Below are 27,885 nucleotides of genomic sequence, written 5' to 3' on the forward strand. Positions count from 1 at the left end.
CAGAGGTCCCGATGTCCCATTGCCGCAATGACCTTGCCCCAGCTACTGCCCAGCCCCGCTGACTTCACTCCTGGCGGCTCCCGTCCAGACAGCCAATTCCTCTGGTGATTGTCTTCCCTTTTCCTTTAAAACGAAAGATCAGCCAAGCGTACGATGCTCACAACGCAACTGCGCAACTGCTTAATCATAACTGGTCCAGCTACAGCTACCGGTTAACAACTGAAAAAGAAAAACCGGCAGCATTTGATACAAACCTCTAGGGGCTCCAAGGCCGAGAGGCCGCGCTGCCGGCGGCGGCAGGAAGCGGCGGGGGCAGGAAGGGGCGGGCGGGAGGGGCGGCGGGGCCGCTCCGCCAGGGCCGCTGCGGAGGGGGCGGGCGGGGCCTGCGCACCGCCCCCCCGCGCCTCCCGGCAGCCCTCGCGCGGCGCGGCCTTGCGGGGTGCGTGCGGCGCGGGCGCCTCGGCGGCTCCAGAAGATTCCCGGGGGCGACGGGCGGCATGGAGGAGGAGGCGGGAGCGGCATCGGGAGCGGCCCCGCCGCGGTGAGCGCCGTCCCCGGCCCTGCCTCCCCCGCGGCCCCGCCGCCCGCCCGCCCGCTGACGGCGTTGTGTTTCCTCGGCAGGTTCTCGGACGCGGACGTCGACCGGGACCCGGGGGCGGCGGCGCAGGTGAGGGCCGGGCCAGCCCGGGGGTGGGCGGGGGTCCCCCGTGAGCCTCGCTCAGGTGAGGTCGGGCTGCGGGGGAGCCCGGCGCAGTCCTGGCACAGTACTCGTGCTGCCTGTGTGGCAAAGAAGGGGGGGGGAAGCGAAACAAACCAACTTTCTCTTCCGTGTAGGGAGATGGTAGTTCACATAACTGAATCAGTTAAGAGTTGTGGGTGTAAAAGCCCTAGGTTTACTGAAGAAAGGTATTCCATTTTAGTTTTTATTTTGCCCTGCTCTGTTTTCTTCCTCCCCCTATAATTTGTGGGCACAGCGATTGATCTTCCTTTCCTTTCCACATAAAATAATTTTTATATAGTGAGAACGATCACTCACTGGAACATCCTCCCCACGGACGTGGTAGAGTCCCCATCACTGGAGTTTTTCAAGGCACAAGTGGACAGGTTCCTAGATACTCTAGTCTAGGGTGCCTTTCCCATGAAAGGTTAGATGAGATAATCCTTCGAGGTCCCTTCCAACCTGGCCTCTTCTATGACTTCATCAGTTAATATATTTTAGTGTGCTTTCTAAGGTTATTTTTACTTAGAACAGCTGGTTGATGAGAAGACAGAACTGGAGGGTGGATAAGTATTTCTATTTAACTGCTTGGGAGGGGAGAGGATATAAATGGTTAGTTCTGCTTGAAGAGAGTGGGTGGTAGAACCATAAAATGATACTAAATTATTTTTCCACAAAGAAAATGGTGAAGCTAAATTTTTCAGTTCTTTGGGGTTTAGGCTGTAACTTGTAGAAGTTTTTCAAAAGATAAATTACATTTAAAAACCAGTTTGGAATATCCATCTGGCATAATAAAACTAATTCAAGGACTAAAAAAAAAGTAAGTTTCACATTTTGTGCTTAAAAAACCACCAGCAAACAAACCAAAAATCCCTGACACCAAAAGTTCATCAGAAGTATTAAGGAATGCTGTCAGAATGTGTTTTTGTATTTTTTCCTGGATTAACATAGTTGTTTTGCTTTTCTAGCTTGTATTTCAGTTCTTTGTGCATTCAGTGCTTCAGAACATTATGTAACACATTCTATAGGCATTATTTAATACCTGACACAGTAATTCTGGTGTCAGTTGTTAGGCCTTGTTTTCAAATTCCTGGATTGAGCAGGCAGATTGTGCTTGGTGGTCTCTGAACTAGTAAGTCCCACAGTTCAGAGCAGCCTTTTGCTGACTTAGGAGCTCAGGTCTCCAGGTACTACACCATGTTTGCATGGTCTTATGTGTGGTCTCTGTGCTCACGTGCTTAATATTTCTAATCTAGGAGGTGATTCTGTAGAAATGATGCTGTGTAATGCTTCCATACCTGGCTAGGCTTCTGTCCAGTTGGCCTGGCATTTCTGCACTGTGTCCTTGGGATTTTTGATTTCTTTAATTCCTGGAGATTGTGCTTTGGCTCTCTGCACTTGGGTCTGATGCAATTGAAATACTGTCTGAATGATAAAGCTGTGAACTCAGGAATGACTTCTTGTTTTAAGTTGAAAAAGTAGGCTACTTTGTGGTGACAGAAAGCACCTCTAATTAATGTAAACTTTTTATCAAATTTTCCAGTGCATTTAGAAACAGATTTGCAATTTAGTTGCATGGTAAGGGCCTTTAGAGTCAAAATATGCAGAAAGCACATACTTGAGTGTGAGGACAAAGTCTAAACTTGTTCTAAGTAACTGTTGCTGATGTCCATAATCTGAGTTCCCAGTGCTAGTCCAGTTTTAGTCGGCTTCTCAAACAGTTTACAGGAGTTACTTTCTCCATGTGTGTGTGCCTGAATGAGGTGTGGTGACTTACTAATAAAAACCACACAAAGAGAGAAATTTCACACTGTTGAAAATGCTTGGCTTTGGTTTGGTTTGCTTTCCTGGGGTGAGGGTTAGTTTTGTAGGAGAATCCATTCATGTGTTGCTGGCCCTAATCAGTGCATCTGTCATCAGCATAAATCACAGGAAATAATATCTGGGGGAGAGGTAATCTGTCAAAGCAGTTATTCTGCACGTGGATGTGCTTTTAATGTTCAGTGTCAGACCCTGCTTGGTTTTGAATGTCAAAAGTACTTCATCTCTCAGCACAATACAAACCAATTTTGATATGTGGATTGCCTCACATCCCTGCCATGTGGAATACCTGTAGCCATGGGTATTTTCATAATGACAACTGCTTTTGAATGTCTTTAAATCTCAGGAAGGCATGGCTACAATTAGATCAAGTTACAGCTGTCTGCTACCTGCCCCTTTCTTCAGAGACCCCCAAGGATTTAGATTTATGTGCTGTACCTCCATACAGGTGTATGTGTCTTACATAGTAAGAGCTCGTGCCACTGCTAGAAGCAGCTCTTCTGGCCACGTAACTGCTAGGTGGCATAAGCACTTCATGTGACATCTGTTAGACAGAAAAAGACACTGATCTGAATTAGAACTAAGGCAAGTCCTCCCTCCCTTCTTTTTTCGCCGGCTTGGTGGGACAGAGTTTTGGCAACTGTGCTGTACAAATATTTCTGCAGGTGTAAAGCTTGTATCTTAGCTACATTCACACTTGCTAGATTCCAGGTGGAAGTCTGAGTAGAAGTCATCTTAGCAAACAGAGTTACTGTACTGTAGCAATGCACTGTAGTGCCTTTTGAAAGAATGACTGTCTTCTAGCAAAGGGAAGAACTCTTACCAATGAGAGAATTGGAGATGCTTTTTCCAGGTGTGTGCTTCAAGTCACTGTGATTTTATTCTCTGTGCAAAGTCATGAACTTTTCTTAGAGCAATGTATAATTATTTCAATCCATATATCCAGTGATTCCCTTAACAAAGGACTACTTTATGCTTATTTCCATTGTGCAGTAATATCTTCTCTGAGCCCTGTGTTCCATAAATCTTTAATTCTCCTGCTTTTGTGTTCAGCATAAACTGAAACAATCTCTTATGCACTGTAATATGTGTTATATGGTTTTCATAGCGTCTTATCTCCACACAACTGTTTGACATACTGTGCGTTGACTTCCAAATTCCTGATACTGCACTTCTCTCTCAAATCCAGCAGATCTGTGTACAAGTATCTGAGAATTGTAGGAAGGTCTTTAGAATAGAGAGGATCATCTGTGTTAGACTTCATGTTTAGAGCATTTGAAATCCCACTTCCTTTGCAGTAAGAAACAGTCTGCTTGAATTTTGTATAATTGGCAGGTTCCTTCAGGCTCTGATGTTTAGCTTTGCACTTGAGAACTAAACAACAGGTAAACAGAAATGCCAGTTAGGATTTTATCTTCTGAAATGTCTCTTAGTTAACAGAGTTTGATACTGTGTTTTTATGAGGATTTCTGAAGTACCATTTCATATTTTTTTATGTGTGTTTACAGGAACTGACAACAGCTTTGGAAAAGAATCCAGATGATGCCGAATATTATTGTCAACGAGCTTATGCTCATATTCTTCTAAACAAATATGCAGGTAACATCTTCAGTCTAAGAATCCTTTTACAAGTGTATCATAACAGCTGTTTTACAGGAGGTGTCTTCAATCTGAAGCCAAATACAGTAACAAGAGAAGGCATTATCTGTAACTTAACAGGCTGCTTTTGGTATTAGTGCATAATCTTGTAGTTTTCTTAGATTGTTTTGTTTCAGCAAAGCTTTCAGTGAAATGGGTTTTCTAGAGTCCCAGCTTTCTATTTGATTCCAGCCTAGTATTATCTTGGCAGCTTTTTGGAAGTAGATTTTTTTTGGCAGATTTTGAGATTTTTGTGTTGTTAAGTGTCTTCCATTGTTGTGTTCTTGGTAGAGACTGAATCCTGTCGTGGTAGGAATGTGAAAAGTGAATAATGCCTGGGAAAAAAATTAACTGAATAAGATCTGGTTTATTTTTTCTTGCCAGTAAAAACCAACCAAACAGAATCACACTTCAGATCTAAGCAGAGGATTTCACTAAATGAAAGTCATGCTACATCTTACATAAGAGCTCTGCAGCTCCATGAGGGATTCATGTATGGCAGTCGTGACTAGATTTAATTCAGTGTGATTTGTGTGCAAGATAAGAAAGATAACGTAGTACATCCTGGAAAAAATTCACTACTTAGAGACTTGACAATTCACTGCTTTTTATAACGTTACTATTATGTTTCTCAACTTTAAACTGACTTTCAACAGATGCAGTTGCGGATGCAAAGAAGTCTCTAGAACTCAACCCAAATAATGCTGTAGCACTTCTTAGAAAAGGGTATGTATCATTTATGGTACTTTGGGAATATTGTGATAATCTGTAGGTCAATACTAGAGTTTGGGTTATGGTTCTGTGCAAGCTTTTTACAACACTGAGAACGAGTAAGTTCAATGCCATGCTGCTTGCAACCCACTTGTAATAAAGCCATTTAGTTTGGGGTGGTTATCTTAATGCCCTGGCCTTTTCAAAAACACACCTTTTGGGTAATTTAAATTCTTACACGTCATTTTAACCAATGCAGCGTGATATCTGTAGAATGTGGATTACACTGAAAAGTAATCACTTTTTTCTTGTGTTTTTCTTTATTTGTGTCAGGTTAGGTGAATATCATATCAAAAATTATGCATCTGCTTTAGAGTCTTTCAGAGAGGGACAGAGGTTGGACAGTAAGTATTAAAGTTTCTTGTGTGGACAGTACTCCTTATGTTAAAAAAATGGATAATGTGTTAGATTAAAATGAAGACCAAAGATTTTTTTTTAAAGGCTAATGTATTGGGTCCCTAACATCAGTTGTCTGACTTTTGGGAACCTTTATGCAGTCACTGCATGAAAGTGTTAAACTGTTTAAAAAGGTGTATTAAAGTTCTTAGCAATTAGTAGCTGATTAATAGCTGGAGGTCTTGAAGATAAATAATGTCAATGTTGTAGTGTTAAGTGTGATAAAAAAGCTTTTGAATAAAGCAGGTTCCTTATGTATAGCTGGAACTTCTTCTTAAACAGTTTGACAGACCAGTCTTAAAGAATGTCCAACTTGGCAGGTATTCAAACTGACAAAATGGATTTTTACCTTACATTACATACCACTTAATTACAGAAGCATATTTATTATCTCTCTTTTTTCTTCTTACAGTGTTGGCTTTCCAGCTGGACTTGGGCACTTTTTAGTTTGGGAGCACTTAGAACTTTTTTAAAACCTGACTATTTGATAAGCAGGAAAAGAATAGCTTAAAACAGAAAGCTTTGGTAGAAGACAAAAATCTTTGGGGAAGCACAAAACAAAGCAATTGCAGGATGATTGTGACTCCTTTCTCTCCTCTCCTATCCCTCATTGTAAATAAAACCTTCTCGTCTCTTCCAAACAGCAGGAGAAAATGATAAAAAAACCACCTTGAAAGGTTACACAGAGCAAAGTGCACTAATCTGATAAGAACTGTCATGGTCTCAGATGTTTTCAGTGTGTTGTCTTACCTGTAATAGTAGTGGCTGGGACATGTAGGCTTAGCAAAAAATTAATTACTTTGCCTCTCCCAAATAAATGATCTAATCCTCTCATTTTAAAGTGGAGTTTCATGGACGTGTAAGCTAATTTGTGCTTGATACCAAGTGATCATGCTCCTTATTACTTTTGTGCTTGTTTAGCCTCTTCTTTCAGTGCATTAAGTCTGCAGAAACCTAGTATTTTTAAAGTCTTTCCCCCTGGATGAATGTGTTGAAATGGCCCAACGAAGGGTCTGAGTGCTGAAGCCACCAAAAGTGAAGTGGCAGAGCAGTGCTGGGCCAGCGGAATGGTGGTAGAAGGAGGATGTGGTGAAATTGCAGCAACTCAGCTGTCAGTTTAGGCTGCCTTGGAATAGGAGTTGAAAATAAGAAATTTCATTAAGTTCTTTGTTAGTTTGGATAACTAGGTAGTCTCCACTAGTTTCACAGTAGAGAGACAGGTTTGTCTTTGCAGTCTAGTCAAGTTCTCTATTTAGTAACTTTCCGTGAAAGGAAGAGTTTCCTTCCACTGACTTAGGTAGTTTTCCTTACTTGGGAGGTAACTTTTTGTACATCTCCAAGCTCATCACTGCTGAATTTAATTGAATGACTAATCTTTATTTTTCATCCTCTTGCCCCACCTCAGGCAACCAGTATCACTTTGAGGTTTTTCATGTGCATGGGTAACCTTACATTCTATTTATGCTGTAGAGTACAACACAGAGCTGCAGATATCTTTTTAGATAAGTCAGTGAATACCAGGATCCTCTTGCTGTTTCAGAATCCCTGAAATCCCACATCCTTTCCTGTGTTGAATTGCTTCATTTCTACCTGTTTGAATTTAATTTGCTGTTGTTTTGTTGCTTACTCAGTTGAAGTGTTTCTGAAGCTTTGCACTTCCTGATTACTCCCATATCTGAAGATACTTTCTGCTGTGCTTCCTCTATCTCATTACAAAATTCTGTGGCCTGCTGTGAGATGAGGAGTCTCCTGAAGGCCTTTTCTAAATTGCAGACTTAGTTGATTCTCTTTCATATATTACCTAATTTGCTGGCAAGTTTGTGTCTGTAACAGAATTTGCCTTTGTGGAATGTTTCATGGATCCCAGGTGGAAACAATTGTGAGCATAGGCATTTTGGCAAAACAACTGACTTCCAGCTAAATGCAGCTAATGCAAAATGATCAAAGCACAGAGGGAAAATTTACCACATACACTAAGCAGGTGATGAAGAGACTGCAGCTGTTGCTGCCTTGGGAAGAATTGCTGTGGTGGGGACTTCTTTGCTGGCAAAGCTGGTTTCTTTGCCACACAAGTGGGCAGAAGTACATGGATACATGTTTCTATTCTTTGCTAATGTAAGGGCTGTTTTAAATCTCAATCTAGAATGCTGGCAACGATGAGCTTCCTACTTGTGCTCATCACTGGTAGGACTGACAGGCCCAGGGTACCACAGCAACCTTCCCATTACCCACCTACAAGGATATGGAAATAGGACTTGATGTGATGAGCTGTGGAATGTACAGTGTTTCTTTATTTTACAAAAGAACCTTAGAAAGCAATACTCCTTTCGCTCAGCCGTGCGATGCATGCAGACTTTTGCAGTTCCTGTTGCCTTAGTTGAAGAATGAGTGTAATCTGGTACTCTTCAGTATGCTTTGTGGATTTAGGTCAATTATACTCAATTTTTCTTGGATTTTTTGCTCTGACCACTGAACTAATTTAGTGAAGGTGCAATGTGGCAACTTTTTAAAGAAACTTCTTCCTTTTCTTGTATTCTAAGAGTTAGTAGAGATTTAGTAAGCGAAGACCCAGTTATGTTTTCTGAACTGCAGATATTTGTAGAAATTGTTTATTAGTTCTTTGGGAGGATAATACAATTTTAGAGAAAAAAAATTAATTTGCCTCAAATTATAAAATGTGCTGGGATGCAGGGAAAGAGTGTGATCTTCTAGGAAAATAGGGGCATTAATGCCGGACTTACTTTTGAAGTTTGTATTGCATAGCAATCTAGTCATAGGCCATGGTTAAAAAGAGAATTCCTTGTCTGCTGATGAGGGAGGCCAGATTAGTGGAGACCTTACTTAGACTGCAAAACTTGAAAGTCTTTTTAGGTTACCATGCTGTAGTGGTTTTGGTTCAAAATATTCGTTACTTACTTATTTTCCTTCTGTGAGATAAGAATTAGGAGAAAAGCAAAGCAGGCACAAACCTTAAACAGTTGCAGTACAATGAAAGAGTTTTATTACTAATAGAATTAAAAGTAAAGAGAAAATAACAAAATTAAAGCAAATCCCCCCCCCCCCCCAGCACTTCTCTCCTTTTACCCAGCTCACACAGGGGATAACAGAACATGGGATGTTAGTCAGTGTTCCAGTTCTTGGAAAAGTCTCTCTCTTATGCTTAAAGAAAAAAGGGTTTTCCTTCAGTTGCACGTGGTTCCCAAACTGCCACTAACAGCAGATCCGCCCGGAAACAAACAATCTGCTGTGTGTAGAACATCTCTCCCATGAAAAATCTCACAGTTCCTTCACACTACAAAACATGGGCCATCACATGGGGTTATTCATCTTTTTAAGGATAAGTTATTTTGGCCTGCACACAGAGGCTTTTCTTCGCCACAAGTCTCTAACAGCCTCTTACTACTTCTATATAGCCTGGCATAGGCATTCTTCACAGGCCACACGAGGATTCTCCATCCCCCCATGTTCTTCAGATGGATTAAAGAGACAAACAGTTTGTGGTATTACAGTTTCTTACCACGGCATGCAAGAAGGTTTCTTTTAAGCTGCGCGCCAGAATCGCGGCACCGCCCTCTTTTCTCCCGTCGCCATGCTCAGCTCCGTCCCACGGGACTCACTTCTCTTTCTCTCTGACTCTGAAGCTGCCATGTTGAAGGGTGTTCTTGTTCAGGCTTTACGGTGGGGAAAGCCTCGCTCCCTCTGTGCTGCTGGCTGCATGGTGTCCTCTTCAGTTCAGCACGGAGTGTGCTGGATGCAGACAGGAGGCTCTGCCGGCTCCCGCTGGCTCCGCCGGCTCCGCATGGAGAGGAGAGGGACCCGCCTGTCCCCAGAAGCCGCGCTGGATGGGTTTAGCTGTGAGCAGTCCATGGCTGGTTTGAGCTGCCTGTGGCTCTGGGACAGTCCCCCCAGTGACCCAGGGTCTGTGCCGCAGTGTTGAGAAAGGGGGAAAGGGGCAGTGGCCCCAGCCTGGCCCAGCGGGGCCGGGAGGCTCGGAGCCCCCCCACCTCCCAGCAAGCGAGCTCCAACAAAAAAGGGGAAGTCCCGCCTTTCTGTGCGGTTTAAATATGTAAATTGTGAGAAGCGTAATTGGTCTTGAAGACTGTCCATCAACTCAGGGCCAACCCAATACACATGCTAAGTTTTGAAAATATTGATTAATTTAGGTTTCAGGGCTGCTCTGGAGCTCATATAATTCTGTGCTCTGGCCAAAAGCAATATTGATTTCAAACTTGCATGTGTTTGCTTGGGTGTTTTTACTATTGTGTTCCAAGTATCTCTAAGACTGAAGATTCCACAGCCTCCTTAGGCAGCCTGCTTCAGGGTTTGCCCATTCTTCTAGTAAAAAATTTAGATAACTCTTAAGATGTCTGGTCGGATGGCAGAGGAAAAGTGGAGATGAAATGGCTTGAGGAGTGGGATAGTGATTTTGTGACCTAAGCTGCACCTCAAAATTTATGTACATTTTATATTTGGAGGGTTGGAGTACCTTGTATAGCTGCAGTGGAGTCAGATTTGGTGTTATGTGTGTGCTTACTGGGAACTCTTTTGTCGAGCTTCTTCATGTTCTTTGCCTGATAGTTGATAATGTGAATTCACTTGTAAAACGAGAAAAAGTTCAGTTATTCTTAGTAGTTGGTCAGTAATGTTGCCACTTTTTTACTTTCTTCACTGTGAAATATTTTTTGGGAATATTGTTGAAATAAGATGATTGCTCTGTTGTTATGGAGCTGTCTTTTTAGCTATTTTCCAGTGAATTCATTTCTATCTGGGAAACTTGCTTCCAGGAGAGAATACTTGGTGTTTGTGAAATGTTGCACAGCTTTGGGTTGTCAACACAACAGGCCATCTCTCCTGACATTTCTCTGGAGAGGAAGTGTGTGACCGTTTGAAAAAATAATTTGAAGAAAAATAGAAAAATGTGTAGAACTGTACTTCTTGCTTTCTGAACAGTTACATAGGGATTGAACAGACTGGAAAGCAATAGCATATTTGTGTCAGTCAAAATCTAGTCTCCTACAAATTAATTAGAATTTAATTGAATATAGCATATAGTGGAGTTGTACAAAAATACTTAAAGCCTAAGTGGAATGACAGAGCTTACAAGAAGATAATAGGAAATAACACGTTTTTTAGTAAATTGATACAAGTTTGGGATGGATTTGTTCCAATTGGCAACTGAGAGGAATTTTTCTTCATGCAATGCATGTAGTGCTTGAAGAGTTTTAATATTACTGTGTCTGATCTCTTCTAGATATAGATGATGCCTTTACTATTTGGATTAAAAGATGTGAAGAAACACTGAATGGTAAGAAAAAACACGTATACTTTTTAAGGGATTTGATATGCCCTGTGCTTGGAAGCTGTGTTATGTTTTTCAGAGATTCACTGCTTTCCTCTTATGTAGAACAAAATAATTTGTTTTTTCTTCTTTAGAAGTCATGTTTTTCTAACTCTTGTTTCTCTTGGAGTAGACACCCGTAGCAGATTTAGAGGAACATTAGTATTGGGTTTTTCGTGTAATAATTAGCTGTGCCAGGAGAGTACTTATTTAAAGATCGGACAATCATAATTAATTTTAACTTATTTTCATACACAACTGCAAACTAATTTTAGCTGTAGAAGTGTGTGTCAGCTTGCTATCTAAAGCCTACATTAAAGTAAGTTTTCAAGTCTTGCAGAAGATGAAGTTGGAAAGAGGTAGAAATTTGGAGATTTTACTCCTTGATTCCATATGGAAAGTACCATGGGTGCTAATGGCTGTTCTGGTGACTTAACCCGTGGCAGTCACTGAGTGTGAGCAGTGTTTCATTTCATACCTTCCTATGGACAGACAGCCCTGACAATCAACTCATCCACAGAGCTTAAATTGCCTGGGGATTTCCATGAGAGAGAGCAGAATAACTCATATAGTTTTTTCCTCCATCTGTTGTGACTTTCCCTTCTCTCTGGGCTGCTCACTGGAGAACGGGACAGTAGAACAAGTTTGTGTCAGTGTGTTGATTAAAACCCAAATAAAGGAGAACCCTTTTGTGTTGTATAGGGATGAGCAGATTTCTGCTTCCTGAGACATTTTTTGTCATGAAGCTAGGCTTAATTTTATTTGGAGGAATTAGATGAGTGATTAGCATGCACAGTCTTTTTTGCAGTTACTTTGGGTGACAATTTCCTCTGAAAGAGGTTATACTACACTTTTTTTCTTAAATGTCATAATTGTATTTTGCAGTGTTTTATCTGGTGCAACTGGGTTCTCCTGTTTTATCCTGAATATTCACTGTCTTGTCTTTCTTGAGCCATTTTTTAAATTCTGGGATACACCAGCAAAACAAAGCAAACAAACCCACCAACAAAGCAGTAACTCTGATTTCTTCATTGCAGCTTAATTTTTTTTTAAATCTCTTTTTGTCAGTGTGTGTTATAAAGAAGCAAAGGGAAAGTTTGTTTGTTTTCAAACATACTTAATCTGAAATATTAAGTATTTTGGAAAAAAATACTTAGAAGAGGGGATACTGAGCTATAGTTTAGATACAAGTATTACAGTATATTTAGGGTCATGTGAGTGAATTTCTCTGCCAAATTTTCAAATTTTTCATTCCCCAGTGGGGTTTCCCTGGCATGAGATAAAAATGAGGTGAGAGCTTTGTGCCATTTCTGTGGATGGATGGATGATAAACCTAGTGCAGACTCCCAGAAAGGGATTTTTTTAAACTTTCGTTTCCTGTGATGTTGTTTTCATTAAAAAAGGCCTGTATCAGTTTCAGGTAAGCAAGGGAATGTAATGGAAAGTTTGTTGATTCAGTTAATCAGAACATGCTTTATATTAGAGTTGTTGGTTTGTACAAGTTGCTGATTGAAGTCTGATAAAGAAGTAAAGTGTCATGAAAGCAAAGTACTAGAGGTAGAACTGATGTGTTTTTACTTCCTCTGCTCTTGAGACTGGAGTAAATGCAGGATGTCTGGAGTAACTGAAGCAAGCTAGAATAAGATCGTGCCTTGTAAGTTTAGTATATCTTTTTCTGAAAATGCAACTCTTTTCTTTTTGCAGCATCACAGACAGATTTGGTAAGATGTTTTCCTCTAATATGTTTACTATTATGACTTTTTTGTTAAGCTATATTTTCTGCTTCAGTGGTTTCACTTCCAAGCTTTAAAAAGAATTTTTCCTATTGCATGCAATTCTGAAGGATTTAACTTTTCTTCTAAACATCATAAGTGTTTTGTTTGAGACCAAGGTTGCAAAATTTGAAACTTGAAAGCTCTTAGGAATGGTTAACAAATCTGGCAGTTACTGTGCATTCATTGAGGTAAATTTTAAATTTCTGGCTTGCAGTCTGCAGCCTAATTTACAAATTAACCAGTTGTGGTTAATTGTTTTGTCAGTACTAACTTGATTGGGACTGTTAAAAAATAACTTTTTTTTTCCCAGAAGCTTGCAAATAGTTTATGCAGTTTTTTTTCTGTTGTAACCTGCTCAGCTTTCAGTTTCCTTTTTTTTTTATTGTAAGTCTTCACAAGAAATGTTGAAATTGACCTCTCCTTTTGTGTGGTTTTTTTTTTTCCTTGGGACAAAAAGAAAAGGTGGACTTTGTATTGGATATTCTGCTCCCTCTTTAATAGTTACCTAATTTTTTTACATTTTAAGAATAGGGCAGAGGAGAAAAATGTACAGGAAGCATGGTGGTAGTATGTGAAGAAAAATCTTAAAATTAAAATGATTTTATGTTTAAAAGTTAAACCTGGAGTTCTCAGACTTACTTCAAGTTTCCTTCATGATTTATAGATTAGTAGCATAGTCACTGGATGTTTTCCAGGTATACATCTTATCCAGGAAGAAATGAGTTTAAGCTGAACTTAATTGCTATTTATAAAAAATATTCTAGTTACAGACTGACATATTTCATGTAAATTGAAACTTTTAAATTTGTAATCTGCTGTAAGTGACCTAACAGTGAAGAGCTTCACCTGCAAGTTAATGTTCACACATAAATCAAGGAAGGGGGGAGCAGTCAGAATCAAGAAAAGGGGAGCAATCGGTGAAAATTATTTGTGCCTTGAAGAGTACTTCATGGTATATTTTCACTTACACTGATGTAACTTTCTTTCCAATTGAATGTGCTTCAACTAGAATATACAGCAGCAGCCTCTGCCACCAAAGATCAAGTAAGTTGACTTCAGCTTTACTGTGAAGTTTAAAGTAATTGACATATAGCTACTCTTTGGCTTGGGGATTGGAGTAGCAGGATAATGACTGTAGAAGGGTTTTTTGGGGTAATTTTAGAAACGTGGCAGTCCAAGTGAAGTGTTTCTCAGTGCCATCACTTTTGTTCAGACTAAATGGTGCTTTCAGGAGGTTAAACCTAACCAGGAAAGAGGGGAATAGCATCAGCATTCTGGCTTCTGTTTTCTCATTCTCATGCTGAGCTTAACTCAAAGCCTGTTCCATTGTGGCTGGTACAAGTAATGTTTTTGAGATATGTTAAAGATTCTGAGCTAAAAAGTGAATGGGTTAAGAAAGTGATCTAATTTTATATACTGTGTGATCTAAAAAAAAAAATTATTCCTTTTTTTTTTTAAAGATATGACTGGTACCAAACAGAATCTCAAGTAATTGTGACCATAATGATCAAGAATGCACAGAAGGATGATGTCAGTGTGCAGTTTTTGGAGAAAAAGGTGATTTGTATTGGTTATTGATACTCATCCCTAAATTCCCTGAGATGTAGTACTCAAGCCAGTGGATATTATATGCTGCAGTAGCATGGTAAGAGTGGGGCGGGTGGTGTTCTGCCTGAGCTTCTCTTATGTACAGTTGTGCTGCACATGAGTGTGTGCCCAGTCAAGTGATTTGGGATCAGTGACCACAGCAGTGTCCATAGGACTTAAACACAAGCAGTATGAGGTGGGCATCCTGCAAGGGAACATCGGGTTTTCAGCTGCCTGTGTGTGTGGAGGGGAGGGGGAAGAGGTGATCTGGACTTAAAAGGTTAGACTATGCATGTGTCTGGAGCTGGCTTGGGCAGAGACAAGGTATTCTCAAAACAGGTATGAACGAGTAATATTTTGCTCTAGGATAGTTACAGAAATAGACTGAATATTTCTGGGTGGGTTTTTCTTCCTTTTGGCATTGCTAAAATTGTAGCAGCAAAATATATTTTTTAAGGAAGTACAGTAATCTCTGTAATGAAGTACCATATGTTGTACCAATGAATTCCATGTTTAATTTAGCTGACAATATTGAAGAGTTAGTCTCATTCTCAACTAACTTGATACTTCATGAAATACTGGAAATACTTGGTTATTGTTATCTGCTTTAGGTTGTTAAAATTGTCTGAGCGCTTGTTCTGTTGCTTGCGTGTATTAGAAGTTGCAGATTGTTTTCATGTTCCATTATTAACATGTTGATACTCCATTTATTATAATTCCTTCCTTTAAGGCTTCAGATCAAGCTGACAAAGATAGTAGGCTTTCTGAGTCCATGTAGCAAGAGTTGAAATCTTCTATTGATTTTCTAGTGTATTTTAGAAAGACCTTGTCCAATGATGCAGTAGTGTAATGGCATGGTCTAAAGGGATATTAATTTAATCACTTAATCTCCGTGCGAAATCCTTTACTTGAAAATGGAGCTGCTGTCAAAGATGACCAGAGATATGTTTTCAACTTATAACAGATGAATGCATCAGTGAGACTTCCATCAGGTGAAGACTTCAACTTAAAGCTTGATCTTCTTCATTCTATAGTGCCAGAGCAAAGTACGTTTAAAGTGCTTTCAACAAAGGTAAGCTCCTTAAAGTGTAAATTCCAATCCTGAAAATGTTTCTGTTCTATTGTCTTGTCTCTCTGCAACAGTCATAATATCTTGCTTTTCATACAGAAATGCTTTTTCTTTCTTCAGAGTGTCTCTTGGCTGGTGGGAGGCTTTCTAAACTTGTACAAATATCAAAAATAGTAATATGATGGTGCCTATTGAAGTGCAAATGACAGAGTTATGTTGAGGATTCTTTCACTTGTTGCTAGAGAAAGAAGACTCTGATTTCACTGTTAGAATGGAGGTATTAGGAAAGCATGAATGCCCTTATACAAAACTTCTAGGAGGCAGTCTTGCCTGGTGAAGCATTGTTATCTTCGTGTGCCCAAGAAATAAAAGTCAGACTTGGAAGATTTTGGTGAAATAGTTCTCTACCCTTTCATTGCTTCTTGCTGGTGAAGGTTAACCGTGCGGTTAACTGTCCATGGCTTTTCGAGAGAGCATATTCCATGCTATTCCATGCTGTTCCTGGAAATAGTACGTGCCTGGAGACACTTGAAAATGGGATGGTGTGAGAGAATGCTTCTGTCTCAGCAGTTTGCTTCTTTTATATTACAAGTATAGAAAAATAAGAAACAGGGGTCTGGCATAGCATTTCTTGTTGGCATAATGAATAGACAGACATATGCTTTGTCCACAGAGCCAAGCTGGAATCCCCAATGCTGGAATCTAATGCTGATTGTTCTCTTGTATTTCAGCAGTGGTTCTGCAGAGCTTATGAAATTCTCTTGTGTACTCGTGTTCCAGTTTACCTGTTTCATTCTCAGAAAGGCACCTATAATAGTTCTTGCATCATTTCATGAAAGAGGGGCTTCAGGATGGCAGGAGAGGATTACCACAGAAAGTTGGTCTTGTTTTTCCACTCCTTGTAAAAGAAACCTGGGCAGGTTGTGTGATTGAGCACTTTACTTATCCCCCCACAGTGTAAGAGCTTACATGGCACAAAGTATGTAGAAGATCTGGTAGTCCAATAGTATTTGTATAAATTTGAGTAGAATGGGGATGGACCTTGTCTGGAAGAGTAGCTGTGAGGTCCTGTTTTCTTTATCTTACCTAGCTTGTGTTACACTTTTAATTTTGTCTTGAAATTAATTTTTTACTTTTTTCTTTTACTTTCTTAGGAAGCATTTACATGTTACTGAGCACTGTGAAATTCACTTGACTTTGTCTTTCCACACTGGCATCTCTAGCCTGGGCTTATCTCTGAAATAATCTCTAGTAGTCTAGAGCCTAGTTTGAGGTTGAACTAGTTGAACTTTGAGGTTCCAAAAGTGGGGTGAAAGCCTGAGTTATGTTCAGGCAGTGTCTGAACTGTAAATATTTTGCATTTATTTTGAAATGTTACTGTTCCTAAATACTTGTGAGAGACTATTTTTTGAGACAAAACGGGTAGGAGGGAACACAGAAGGTGTTCTAACTGCAGAAGTCAATGCTTCAGCATGTTCTTACTTTTGCAGAAAGGAGTTAGTGTACAGCTGTCTGTGAAGGCATAGTGAAGGAATACAATTTAAACCATGCCCCAGCTGGCTCTTGTTCTGACCACCAGAGGGAGTCAGGAAAAAAAAAAAAAATAAATGCAGCTCTATGTTAAGTAGGCAAAGACTTCTTTACAGGTTTGTAATGGTTTCCTTAGAAAAATATTAAACGCTTGAAGGGAATGCGGCAGCCTTAGTGTTTGACCACCAGAAATTCAGATTTCTTTTCTTAGCTTTGTGTATGTACTTGGCTCTTATGAGCAGCATGGAAGATAAGCAGATACTACTTTGAGTAAATTAATCTTATTGATTAGAACTTCTCAAACCATTCACATATTATTTTGTAGTATTTACATGAAGTCCTTTTGTAAGGACTTGGAGGGAAAGAAATAATCTTATTATGTTCCCAATTATATGAACTTCTTACTACGCACTCCTAAAGAAGTTGAGTTTTCATGGGATAGAAACAGATCTATTCCTGCAGATTAGTAATTTCAGGTGAGAATAATTTTATTTGTTCCTACTGCTTTATTTTGTGTTGCTGCTTTGAATGTGTGAGCCACGTTGCCACTAGTATCGTCTAGTCATCACAGGGCAACAAAGACTGGCCTTTCTTTTTTCCTCATATGAGCAAATATATGAGGAAACAGTGGAACGTGTGAGTGGGTTGTGTGGTGCATAGTTTGGGTCCATGAACTTCATACAACTGATAAATTTAATGGTTAGAGAATGAAACAAGAATTGGCTGAGAGTAGAACAATCTTGCATATTTTGGAACTAAGAGAAGCTGTAGAGTGTTTTCTCAATACTGCTTGAAACTCAGCATCACTTGACAAATGCAAAGGCATAAAGGTAAAGATGCAAATTAAGGAGGAGAAAATAGCCTTAACTGTATTTGCAGAACTACAAATTCTAAAGTAACTGCAAAGAGCAGACAGAACTCACAGACTCTTGAATTGGTTCTTTCAGCAAACGTTGACAGAGGTGAAAAATACAATTGCTAGCATAACGGTTGTTTCTTTCCCAGCAAGGAAATTAAAATTATACCTTTCTATCAATCCATGCTGTGTCAAGCTCTGAGATACAGTCTGTTTGGAAAAAAACAGTGTAACACTAGCAAGTGCTACAGAGGTAGCATAGATAGATGTCTTGAGCTGTTTCAATGGTGTCTGTTTGAGCAGAAGTAAATTAGTGTTTATCATCTGCAGACATTGACTTCAAGCTGTGAACTAGAACAGGTAAAATATTTGATGCCGACTCAAGAGCAGCATAATATGTGGATGAAGTCCAGTTTTGAGATAAAGTCTTAAATTTCTGTCTTCATACATCCTCTAGTATTTTATATTCTCAAATTGTCAACAGTTTTACAGATAATACAGGTTGTCTTTAATATTGACTGTATCTATTATTGCCATACCTTGAAGCTTTTTTTTTTTTAACCTAATTAAAAATTTTACTTGCTGTTCAATAGGTAACACTGCTGACAAGTTCAGCTTTGAGTTGATTTTGGTTCCTGCTCACATTCAGGGGCACGTAACTTAAGAGTTGCCTCTTGTTGTTCAGCATATAATTCTGATGGCCTAAGGCCTCAGGTTAATGTTTGTGTGAGAAAACGCTGGATACCACTGAATGGAGCCCTTCTCTTAAGGGTACTGCTATATCTGCATAGCATTTTGTACATTAACAGCACAGCTGATAGATCATAACTAGATCAATTGATGTTATTGATTGTAGTCGTCATCTGTCAGAGGTGTCTGACTGTAGCAATCTGATCAAGCAAAAGGTTAACAGCTGCACCAAAAGGCACTGTAGAAATTTGAGATTGGTGTCTTACAAATGGAAGCTGAAAACCGTGTTGAATTCAGCATTTCACAGGAGGAAGGTACCCCTAGTGGTGCTACTTGTTTTTTTACTTCTTTCCAGGAGGGGGAGCCAAAATGTAAAGGCTGGACCAAGTTTGCTCTTTGCAAGTTGCCTGGGTGCAATTATCCTGCAGCTCAGCGTGCGTATTGTCATCATGCTCCCTTCATAGAAGGAAAAAGGCATAAAAATTTAAATGAGTGGCTAAATATGTTTAAGACAAAACTAGTCAATCTGTATCTGTCCAGAAAATATGCCAGGAAAGTAGAAATGCACAAATAGTATAAGGATTTCTAATGTCATTAAATGTGCACAATCAGCTTCACATTCTTTTCCCTCTTCTGCTCAGTCTGTCAGTCTGTGTATTTGGGATTCCAGGGGAATATTCTGCAGTGTTCTTGGAAACTTGTGTAACATGAGCCATTTCTCTAGGTCTTCTGATGTGTTCTAGGTGATGCTTGGGGTTTTCTTCTCCTTGGACTGAGAAGAGGAGAGTGAAGATGACTATGTGCTTTTAGCACGTGTGCTTACGACCTTGAAGAAAATTTGAGATGGTGCTTTCTGTTTTTCCCCTATCTACAGACAGACTGAGGACAATTACTGTGAGTTTTCAGTCTCTAGTGCCTTGGGCTTTTTGCAAGCAATGACTTGCAGCAGTGTAGAGTCATTTGAAAAAGTGGTAAAAAGTGGTTTCTTTACCCCAGAACTGTCCTTTAATTAGAGATCAAAGTTGTGCTGCAAACCAGGGAGGTGTTAGAAAGCCTCAGCCTCCTTTACAGTTGGTATTTGTTGCTTAATAGAGATGTCTGAGGAAGAAGCACACTTTCAGCAGCTTCGTGCCGAGAACATGGTTGTGTGCATCAGTGGAATGTTGGTTTTTTCCTTGAACCAATATTTTGCTTTGCAAACTCTGAAATACCTTGTGAAGCTAACTGGAACTGATGCATGTTGTTGAATGTGAGGGAAAAGGCAAAGAGTGGAACTGTTTCACACACTCTTGCACTATCATCAGAGTCTCTATTCACAGACAAATGTTTACAAATAGATAAACAAGAGGAACAGATTTATTTTAACTGAAGTTGGGTCTTACCATTGCAGTCGGATCCTTAAAAGATACTTTTTTGTTTAGGATATTTTCATTAAATTGCTTGTAGGTGCTTGAATGCAGACTTGGCTGCTGTTGTATACTTGTTTTCCCTGTGAGGCTTTCATGCAGATTGATATCTCCTATGTATATTCTTGAGCATTTTCTGTAAATTCTGAACTAATATTTAAGATGAATGGATAATTTTCTGAAGTTTCTTGCATCTTTTAGGCAGGACTAGTTGGAGCAATTTCTTGGATAGACCATATAGAAATCTTCACTATGATTAGCATGATATTTACTTATTTAACAATAAGTTTGATTTTTATTCTTCTGTATGAATGAAGATGGATGTGAGGAAGACATAAACTTGCTAATACTCTGAGAACTATTATTTTTTACAAGCATGTAAGTCAGTGCCCATGCTTATTTAAATGCATATAAGAAAGCTATGCATAAGGGGTTTTATCTGTCTTGAGAACTATTGGAATAATGATGGTTTACGTGGAGAATGAAGTGACAAATAGCTTCAGAATACTAAAATGTTCTGTGTTGCTAGCTTCTCCTCTAAAATTCAAAAATTTTGTGTTGGCTATGTAATATCAGTCAGAGGAAACTTGAACCTTTTTCCCCCAGATCTCTATAATACATAGCTGGCAAAGAAACGAAGTAAATCCCATCTGTTGCAGTATACTCCCTATAGAATAAATTTCATAATTATTTGTGTGTGATAACACTGTAGAATTATTTTATCTTAATATATTTTGTTTAAAGTTATGGACCAAAAAGCTCAGAACTTAGCCTACAAGCAATATATAAAAGATCTTTGAATAATTAGGACACCAAAACTGTAGGCACATGTGCTTTTAGAGGTACATTTGAATAGCTCTTACATTTTTAGAAGATTGTTCTATTTTATCCTACAGAATTCATGAGATGATCACAAAATGACAACTCTAAACCCTTAAAATTTATGACTCAGAGAAGGCCGTCAGTAGTTCAGTAAATAACAAAGTAGTTGATTAGAAACACTGAATTCTTGTTTTCATGTGTTTGATACAGCAGAACACCAGAATTGAAAGGGGTATTTTTGATGTGTCTTAAAATTAATGGCTGAGCAGTTGCTTAAGCTTTGCCAGTTCTGATTTCCTTCATCCATCTGATCAGAGCTTGACAGAAATTGGCCAGTGGTAAATGAACTTTCCCTTAGCATGGACTGGAAAATACAAAACAGAGTAGAAATTAGAAAAAAAACCCAAAACTGTTGCAGTTTGTCAGTGTACACCAAAATCTCCATTTAGGGTGGAAGATAAAAATTCTTTCCCTTTTAGTGTATCTCAGTTCGATTGACAATGCCTGTCTCAGAATGTAAGTTCAAGTGAAATCAAGTTCACTGAAGGTTCGGACTTTTTAACAGGAAGTATCTACCTAGGAAATAAATGTTGGCTAACTAGTGTTGTTTTGATGTTTACCAAAGGGGAGAAATTATTTCTTAAAATTGAATTAAGTGCTCTTTTATGCCAGTTGTCTTAAAATAAGGTGTTTTTTCTTATTTTTATACTATCAATGAAATGGTTCAGATTAGCTTTTGAGAGTAACTGTGGCATCTTTTCTGATAGCAGTTGGATTAAGCTGCAAACAAGCATGTCCAAATCCCTGATAGGCTTTAAAAAATTGATTACTTTTATGACTAGAAAGCTCTGAGTAGAAACTTACCTGTGTCCTTTCACTGTGGGTGATGTTTCTTCTAGACAATAAATCCCTCATTTGGACCTCTTCTCAGAGGGGAAGGTTTCTCTCAAGATGGTATTTCAAACAAGTAGTGCCTGAATTACTCTCAAGATTTCACGTGTCTTTTCCTTTTTGCTTTGCTCTCTTTGAACTCAAAATACAAGGGACTTCAAAGAGAAAGTGTGTTATATCTTCATTGCATTGGGATTTTTTTATAGATCTGTAGTACCATGTCCCATTTCAGGCTTGCCAGTATAAGAAGGGCACTGATGTGGTGGAGCAAGTCCTGGCAGAGGGCTGCCAAGATGGTCAGGTGGCTGCATGGCTTGAGCTACAAGGAGAAGCTGAGGAATTAGTCTTGTCCTTAAGTGGCATGCAGAGCATTTAATTTGCAGTTCAATTTTCCTGTCTTATATTCTAATGTTGGCACGAGGTACACAGGGCATACGTTTTATGAAATATAAATGTTGAATCAAAGTAGTTGGCAGAGTGTTGATGTATTTCTCTTGCCCAAGTGAATTTTTTTTTCAAAGGAGAGGAAAAAGCTAGCAGTACTTTTTTGCTAGATATGACACAAATGTCCATACTGATGTGTTACTTTTCTGTGTGATAGCTATCAGTATCTGTGCTAAAGCGTTCATTAAAATGCATTTATTGCCATTTGTGCATGTAATGGGGACTCGCAAAGTTGTTCCTTCTTAGATCAAATAGAGCTCTCAAGCTGAAGAAATACGTGCCTTCACAAGCAGAACTTTACAGCTTTATATTTTTGGAAAATGTGGTTGTATAATGGTATGAAGTTAATGATTTCTCTAGCTTTGCTCCTGCCTGCCACTTCGCCTAATGAGTAACTTCAATTGAAGTGGATGTAGTAGACAGAGTAGAAGTTTAATCATGTCAGAAATACATTCTGTCTCAGTTCTTCATTTGTGTGTACTTCTAGCTTGGCAGGGTTGAAATGGTTTAGAGTTAAGAAATCTGCATCTTACACTGGGAATTAGTTTGTGTCATTTGCTTTTCCGTAGGGATGTTTATCATGTAGTGCTGGCTTAGGGACAGTTTCAGAGAGGAAAATGTAAGATCTAGCAGATTAGAAAAGGAGAAGGGGGATTACTGGAGCAGCAAAACTGAAGTTCTTCCTTATTTTCTTCTTTTTATGCATGGGCAGAGTACTCTGATGACTAGCCAAAGGTCTTTATAAGGATTCGTTGAGGAGGATTGTATTCTCAGTAGAAGAAAGTCCATGTTCAGTAGCTCACATCAAGCATTATATTGCATTAGAGGTCATTTTTGGTGTGGATGAAATAATCTCTATTTGAGATAGTGAAAGATATTGGTGGAAAGCCTGAAGTGTAAGGGCAAGAAGAGTTAGTGTAAGAAAAACTAAACAGAGAAATAGAAAAGGTATGGGGTTGAGCAGTTTCAGTATCAAGCATTTGCTTTTTTTTTCCCCCCCCTCCCCTAAAACATGTTGGGGGATGCACTAATAATCAGTGTAAAATCTTAACATTAGAGCCTCCTCAACTTAAGTGCACAACTCAGTTGAGTCTCCTCAGGTTGTGAAGAGTTTATATAAGAAACAGAGGAGAGTTATTTTAATGCAGTACTCATATCCCACTTGTAACTAATTAGTTCCTTTGTAAGTAGCTAATTAACTTAAATGTTTGGCTCAGGAGATCCAAATCCACTGGGGAAAAAAACCTGCTAGTTCTGCCACTTGTGAAACTACTTGATTGTCTTATATGTAGATACTCAAATATTTTTTGCTTCCTTAAGCTAATCACAGAGCATTAGACTTATGAGTGTAGGTGCTAAAAAATTAAGTTAAAGGTTGCAGTTTTCAAAGTTTTTAAAAGAGTCCAGTGGAGGTAGCTTTGCTGATTTCTTTTGTCTTACTGAAGAATAATTATTGGCACAGTTTGAATAATTCTTCTGCATAGTTTAACAGAAATCTCCGCATCCTTACAGATTGTGGTATTAAACTCTGAAATACAGGCATTTTTTAGGGATGGTAGGTTGGGCATCCAGACTAATAGCATTTTAATTTTATTTGGTTGTTTTTGGTTCTGAGACTTTATTTTAAAAATAGATGCTCTGATGCTTAATTTGTGACTGGTAAAGTGGCTGAAAACATTGCAAATCCAACAGATGCAGGGAGTGGGAAATAAAATACGTGTGGGTGTTGGACTTAGAAGCTTACTGAAGCTCTCCCCTGCCTTGAAAGACATTTCATGCCTCTTATCTTAAACTTTTTGTTTTTCTCAGTACATGTTAGTGGTGGACAATAAGTATTTAAACTTATCTAGAGAATTTGTAGCTTCCTGAGGGATAAAAAATAAAAAGAAACGTTCATAACTGAATATTCTGATTCTTAAAATCCATCCTGATTGCAAACATGGAAGCATTGAAACTTCAGTGAGCTAATTTTTTTTTTTTTGTTTTGATAAGATACCTCAGTATGTTGCTTACCAGTGATTGATTTGAACAATGAATTAAATAAAGTTCAAATTTCAGATCAACATAATGCTTGGAGCTTGCTGTTGGAATCTAAGATTAGCTTTTACAGTGGTGCCTTTGTTCTTGGGTCTGCAGGGATCCCCAGGTTGTAGTGGCTTTAGGTAGAACTAAGAACTTGCTTCTGCCGAGCTGTTAACAAATAAGGAAGCACTGAAGTTTAGCAAGCACCGATTTCAGTTAATTAATAGCAGCATATGAACTTGGTGATGTCTCCTTAAGTGAATTGGAGTGACATTAGACAGTCCTTGTTTTGCAGACATTGTTTTCCAACTTTGTAACCCTGTAACCAAAGGCGAAGGTTAATGATGAAAAAACATTTCGGTGTGGTTGTCTAAAGGGATATGTAAAGTTGTGAATAGGGCATGACATCCTTCACTTAATTTTGTTTCTCCTATGGTAATTGTAACCATATCCATTTTTAATTGCCAGTTTTGTCAATGAATACTCAACAGTTTTCTCCATAGCAGTGTTTGTTCATTGAACCAAATTAATACAGTTTCTGAAGTTCTCCAGTGGGAAGATCTGCATAGTCCCAGGGTGTTTCTCTGGTTTGTGTACTACACATCAAACATGGAATTTTTTGGTAAACGAAATGTAAACTTAGATAAAGTTGGATTTTGTAGTCTTTCAAAACTGCTGTTTATGAGAGCTGACTGCCAAGAAAGGGATGCTTGAAAGGCAGTACCTTGGAGCCTGGCAGTGTGGAGACATTGGGACTGACCTTTACTTCTGGGATGTCATAATTTACAAAAAGAATCAACTGAATAGTAAGCACAAGAAAGTTAAGTGGTCCTGAACAAAAGAGTAGAAGTCTGATAAAAAAGCTGCACAGGGACATGGGAGCTCATTTGATGAATGACTTGAACTCAACTAACTTCATCTTGTAAGGTAGGTAAATTTGGGTGTGATACAGGCTTCATATTAGTGGCTGTGTTTCTAAAACCAAATGTATGTATTTTCTTACAGCTACAGGATCCAACTTTGGAGCTGCTTGGCAGAATTGTTTGCCATGAGGATTAATTTGTTCTTTATCTTGTGTTTTGTAGGTTGAGATAAAAATGAAGAAGCCAGAGGCTGTAAGATGGGAGAAGCTGGAGGGCCAGGGAGATTCTCCTATGTTAAAACAATTTACACCAGGTTTGTTCTCTGAACTATTAAGTATTAAATGGTTTATTTGTATTGAGTGAGTTACAGTTATTAATAATAGTTTTGTGTTAAATATTGTTTATAAAATCACAGCTTCATATTTGCAATGAACAGCCTAATAGTCTTGTTTTCGCTGCCAAGAATTGACAGAAAGTCTGCAAGCCATTAGTGAAACATAGGTATTAAATTTATTCATAACTTCTGTTAGTCTGATGAATTGTTAAGGAAATGTGCTTGTCGTTAATTCTGCTTATTTGTTTGGGTCCCTGTTTTGCAGTTCTGTATGCTGTGACATGCATGTGCTGTGGTTTAGGAATGGTACCCCCCAATTCAGTGCTGGGACTCTCCCAAAGGACACTGTCAGGGTCTTACTCTCCTTTCCCCTCCCCCTTTTCTTGCAGTGGGATTGAGAATTGGAGGCACAATAGGTGAAGGGTTGAGATAAGAACAATTTACTGGAAACAGCAATGAGATTAGAAAACAAACAGCAACAGCAACAACATTAATAACAAAAGGCTACAAAAGAGAGAGTGGTTTACATGCAAAACCCCGGGTGACAATGAACTGATGATGGATGGCTTCCCTTCCCCAACACCTTTTTCTTGACTGGAAGCCCTGCCTTTCTTCTGGGATGCCAGAGTGTCCCTTATTCCTGGCCCCAGCAATGATCTGAGGTGGTGTAGAGTATCTTCTGGCCATGTCCACAGAGCTTCAGGCTCTGCCCCTCACCACTACTGCAAAAAATTAACTCTGTCCTGGCCATACCCAGGACAGCAGTTATGTGACCTGTTGGTTAAATAGTTAGGTATAGTTTCCTTAAGTATTGCATTTCTCTTGAAAACTAATACTTTGGGGTTTCCAATACAGATAAACATTCTATCTTTGACAGAATTTGAATTTCCTGATTTATTGATTTCAGATTTTTTTTTTAAATTTAGCTCAACTTCTCCTGTGGGCCTAGGCTGCTGTTTTGTTTTTTTTCTGTCAGCCAATATCTCTTGCCTCATTTTGATTTTAATTATCTGTGTTGCTGTCGGCCAGCTTTTTTTATGTATGTTGGATAACAAAATTATGTAACTCTGTTTACCTAAAAATAAACTTCTGCATTTCTTAGTTTCCTTTATTTTTGTTACTGCAATGCAATGCTATCGGTTTGGAGGAATCCATTTGCATTTTCATGTCCCATTATCATCTCTGATTCATCAGGTACATGTGTCTGTGTTCTCTGCCGCTCTCAAAGTCGTGAGAAAATGCTTAGTTAACTAACACTTCTGTTTTCAGATACCCAGCACTTATACCCATCATCCTCTCACTATACAAGGAACTGGGACAAACTGGTAGTTGAAATCAAAGAAGAGGAGAAAAATGAGAAGTTAGAAGGAGATGCTGCTTTAAATAAACTCTTCCAGCAAATCTATTCAGATGGTACCGATGAAGTAAAACGTGCCATGAACAAATCATTCGTAAGTCTTCATTCTTTTCTCTGAAGAAATGTGTGACTTTTGCACACTGACACAATTCACTAAACTTTGCATAAGTTAGGAAGAGCCTCCGTTACCAGAATTTTGGGCCTATAAACGAATGGCTGTGGTTCTCTTGGAGATACTGGTACAGCTACTCTCACTGAAAGCTACAGGGCTGTACACTAATGAATGCGACTCTTTAAGTACAAGGTTGTGCTTTGTCACTGGTCTCTTCATTTCAATTAGTGTTATCAAAGAAAGTAGAGGTTTGGCTCATGCAGAGCTTGAAGACTTGCCAGGGGTCGAAAGGATCAAATTCCTCTTGATTGCTTGTATCTAGTTTAATTTGTAGTCTTCACAGGAAGGAACGTGACTGACCCTTTAAAAGTTTCTTGTTAATGAAGCAGCATCTCACTGTGTCCAGTAGTGATAAAAGTACTGTTGGGCTGGAGATGATGGAATGATAGCTCTGTCAAAATTTCATACGTACACAATTTCTGTGTAATCATTGCACTTTGAAGTTTGCTGTAAGAAATTGGCTTTTGTATTACTAGAATTCTCAGCAAACTAAACAAGCTCTCTCTCATATTGCAGATGGAGTCTGGTGGCACAGTTCTGAGCACCAACTGGTCTGATGTTGGTAAAAGGAAGGTAGAAGTAAATCCTCCTGATGACGTGGAATGGAAAAAATTCTAACCCTATTTCTGATCTTTACCATCTATGTGTTGCCATAGTCATGTACTGACCACTCTGTATGGACATAGCATTCTTGGATTCAAAGCACTGAATATTCCCTTGAAAACAGGAATTGTCTTTACATTTTGCGTGCTTTAGAAATTCCTTCATCCGCAGATGTTAAAGATATACTCAAGAGTGGAATCCTATTTTATCATCTCCGACTAATTTCTGGGAATTGAGTCCATCAGTCCAAATTTTCTACCACCTTTATCAGCTCTGCTCTTTGGGATAGGGTGATCTCTAATGGCTGGTCAGGATTATTGCCTTACAGCTGGTATTTCTGTTCAATAACTTAATACATCTTGGCAATTTTGGGTAAAAACACTTTTCACAAGAGTGTTAAAATTGTTTGCTCCTTAACTCTGCTAAATAAAACTGTAAATACAACTTTTTCTATACGAAAGCTGCTTTATTTCATTTTTAGTATTGTTTTTGATAGGGGAATCACTTAAAGCATATAGGTAAGGATGTGAATCTACTGCTTCAAAAGAAAAGATGACATGTATAGGAGCAAAATGCATTCAGTGAAGAGGATGAGATTACTATTCTTGATGTAGACACAAAATACCCACTTTGGAGTCCTTCCCACCTGTGTGATAAATTGAACTGTAGTCACATGTGATGGAAGTCAGCAAATTCGTTGTGACTGGAAATTTTTACAGAAAAGTAGGTCCTCTGTCTACCTTCTGTATTCAAAATAAAGAATCTTTTGCGATTGCCTGGAA

At 38.9% G+C, this 27,885-nt stretch overlaps 1 protein-coding gene across 1 annotated transcript; it reads left to right on the forward strand.

Moving 5' to 3' along the window:
• Positions 1 to 410: 410 nt before the first annotated feature.
• Positions 411 to 27,885, forward strand: SUGT1 (SGT1 homolog, MIS12 kinetochore complex assembly cochaperone). The gene is made up of 13 exons (XM_032099853.1): positions 411 to 541; positions 622 to 667; positions 4,048 to 4,138; positions 4,834 to 4,903; positions 5,222 to 5,292; positions 10,596 to 10,649; positions 12,387 to 12,403; positions 13,467 to 13,501; positions 13,918 to 14,014; positions 15,009 to 15,116; positions 24,860 to 24,950; positions 26,241 to 26,422; positions 27,017 to 27,885. The coding sequence occupies exons 1-13, from the start codon at positions 498 to 500 to the stop codon at positions 27,116 to 27,118; spliced, it is 1,008 nt and encodes a 335-aa protein (XP_031955744.1). The 5' UTR covers positions 411 to 497; the 3' UTR covers positions 27,119 to 27,885.

This window comes from Corvus moneduloides, chromosome 2 (genome assembly GCF_009650955.1).
Source record: "Corvus moneduloides isolate bCorMon1 chromosome 2, bCorMon1.pri, whole genome shotgun sequence".
NCBI classification, from domain to species: Eukaryota; Metazoa; Chordata; class Aves; order Passeriformes; family Corvidae; genus Corvus; species Corvus moneduloides.

Excerpts from the sequence above, each read along its gene's own strand:
- SUGT1 (XM_032099853.1), top strand. The coding sequence starts at position 498 with ATGGAGGAGGAGGCGGGAGCGGCATCGGGAGCGGCCCCGCCGCG. Across the intron at positions 542-621 it reads TCGGGAGCGGCCCCGCCGCG|GTTCTCGGACGCGGACGTCG; the intron begins GTGAGCGCCGTC and ends TTTCCTCGGCAG. Across the intron at positions 15,117-24,859 it reads TTAAAGTGCTTTCAACAAAG|GTTGAGATAAAAATGAAGAA; the intron begins GTAAGCTCCTTA and ends TGTGTTTTGTAG.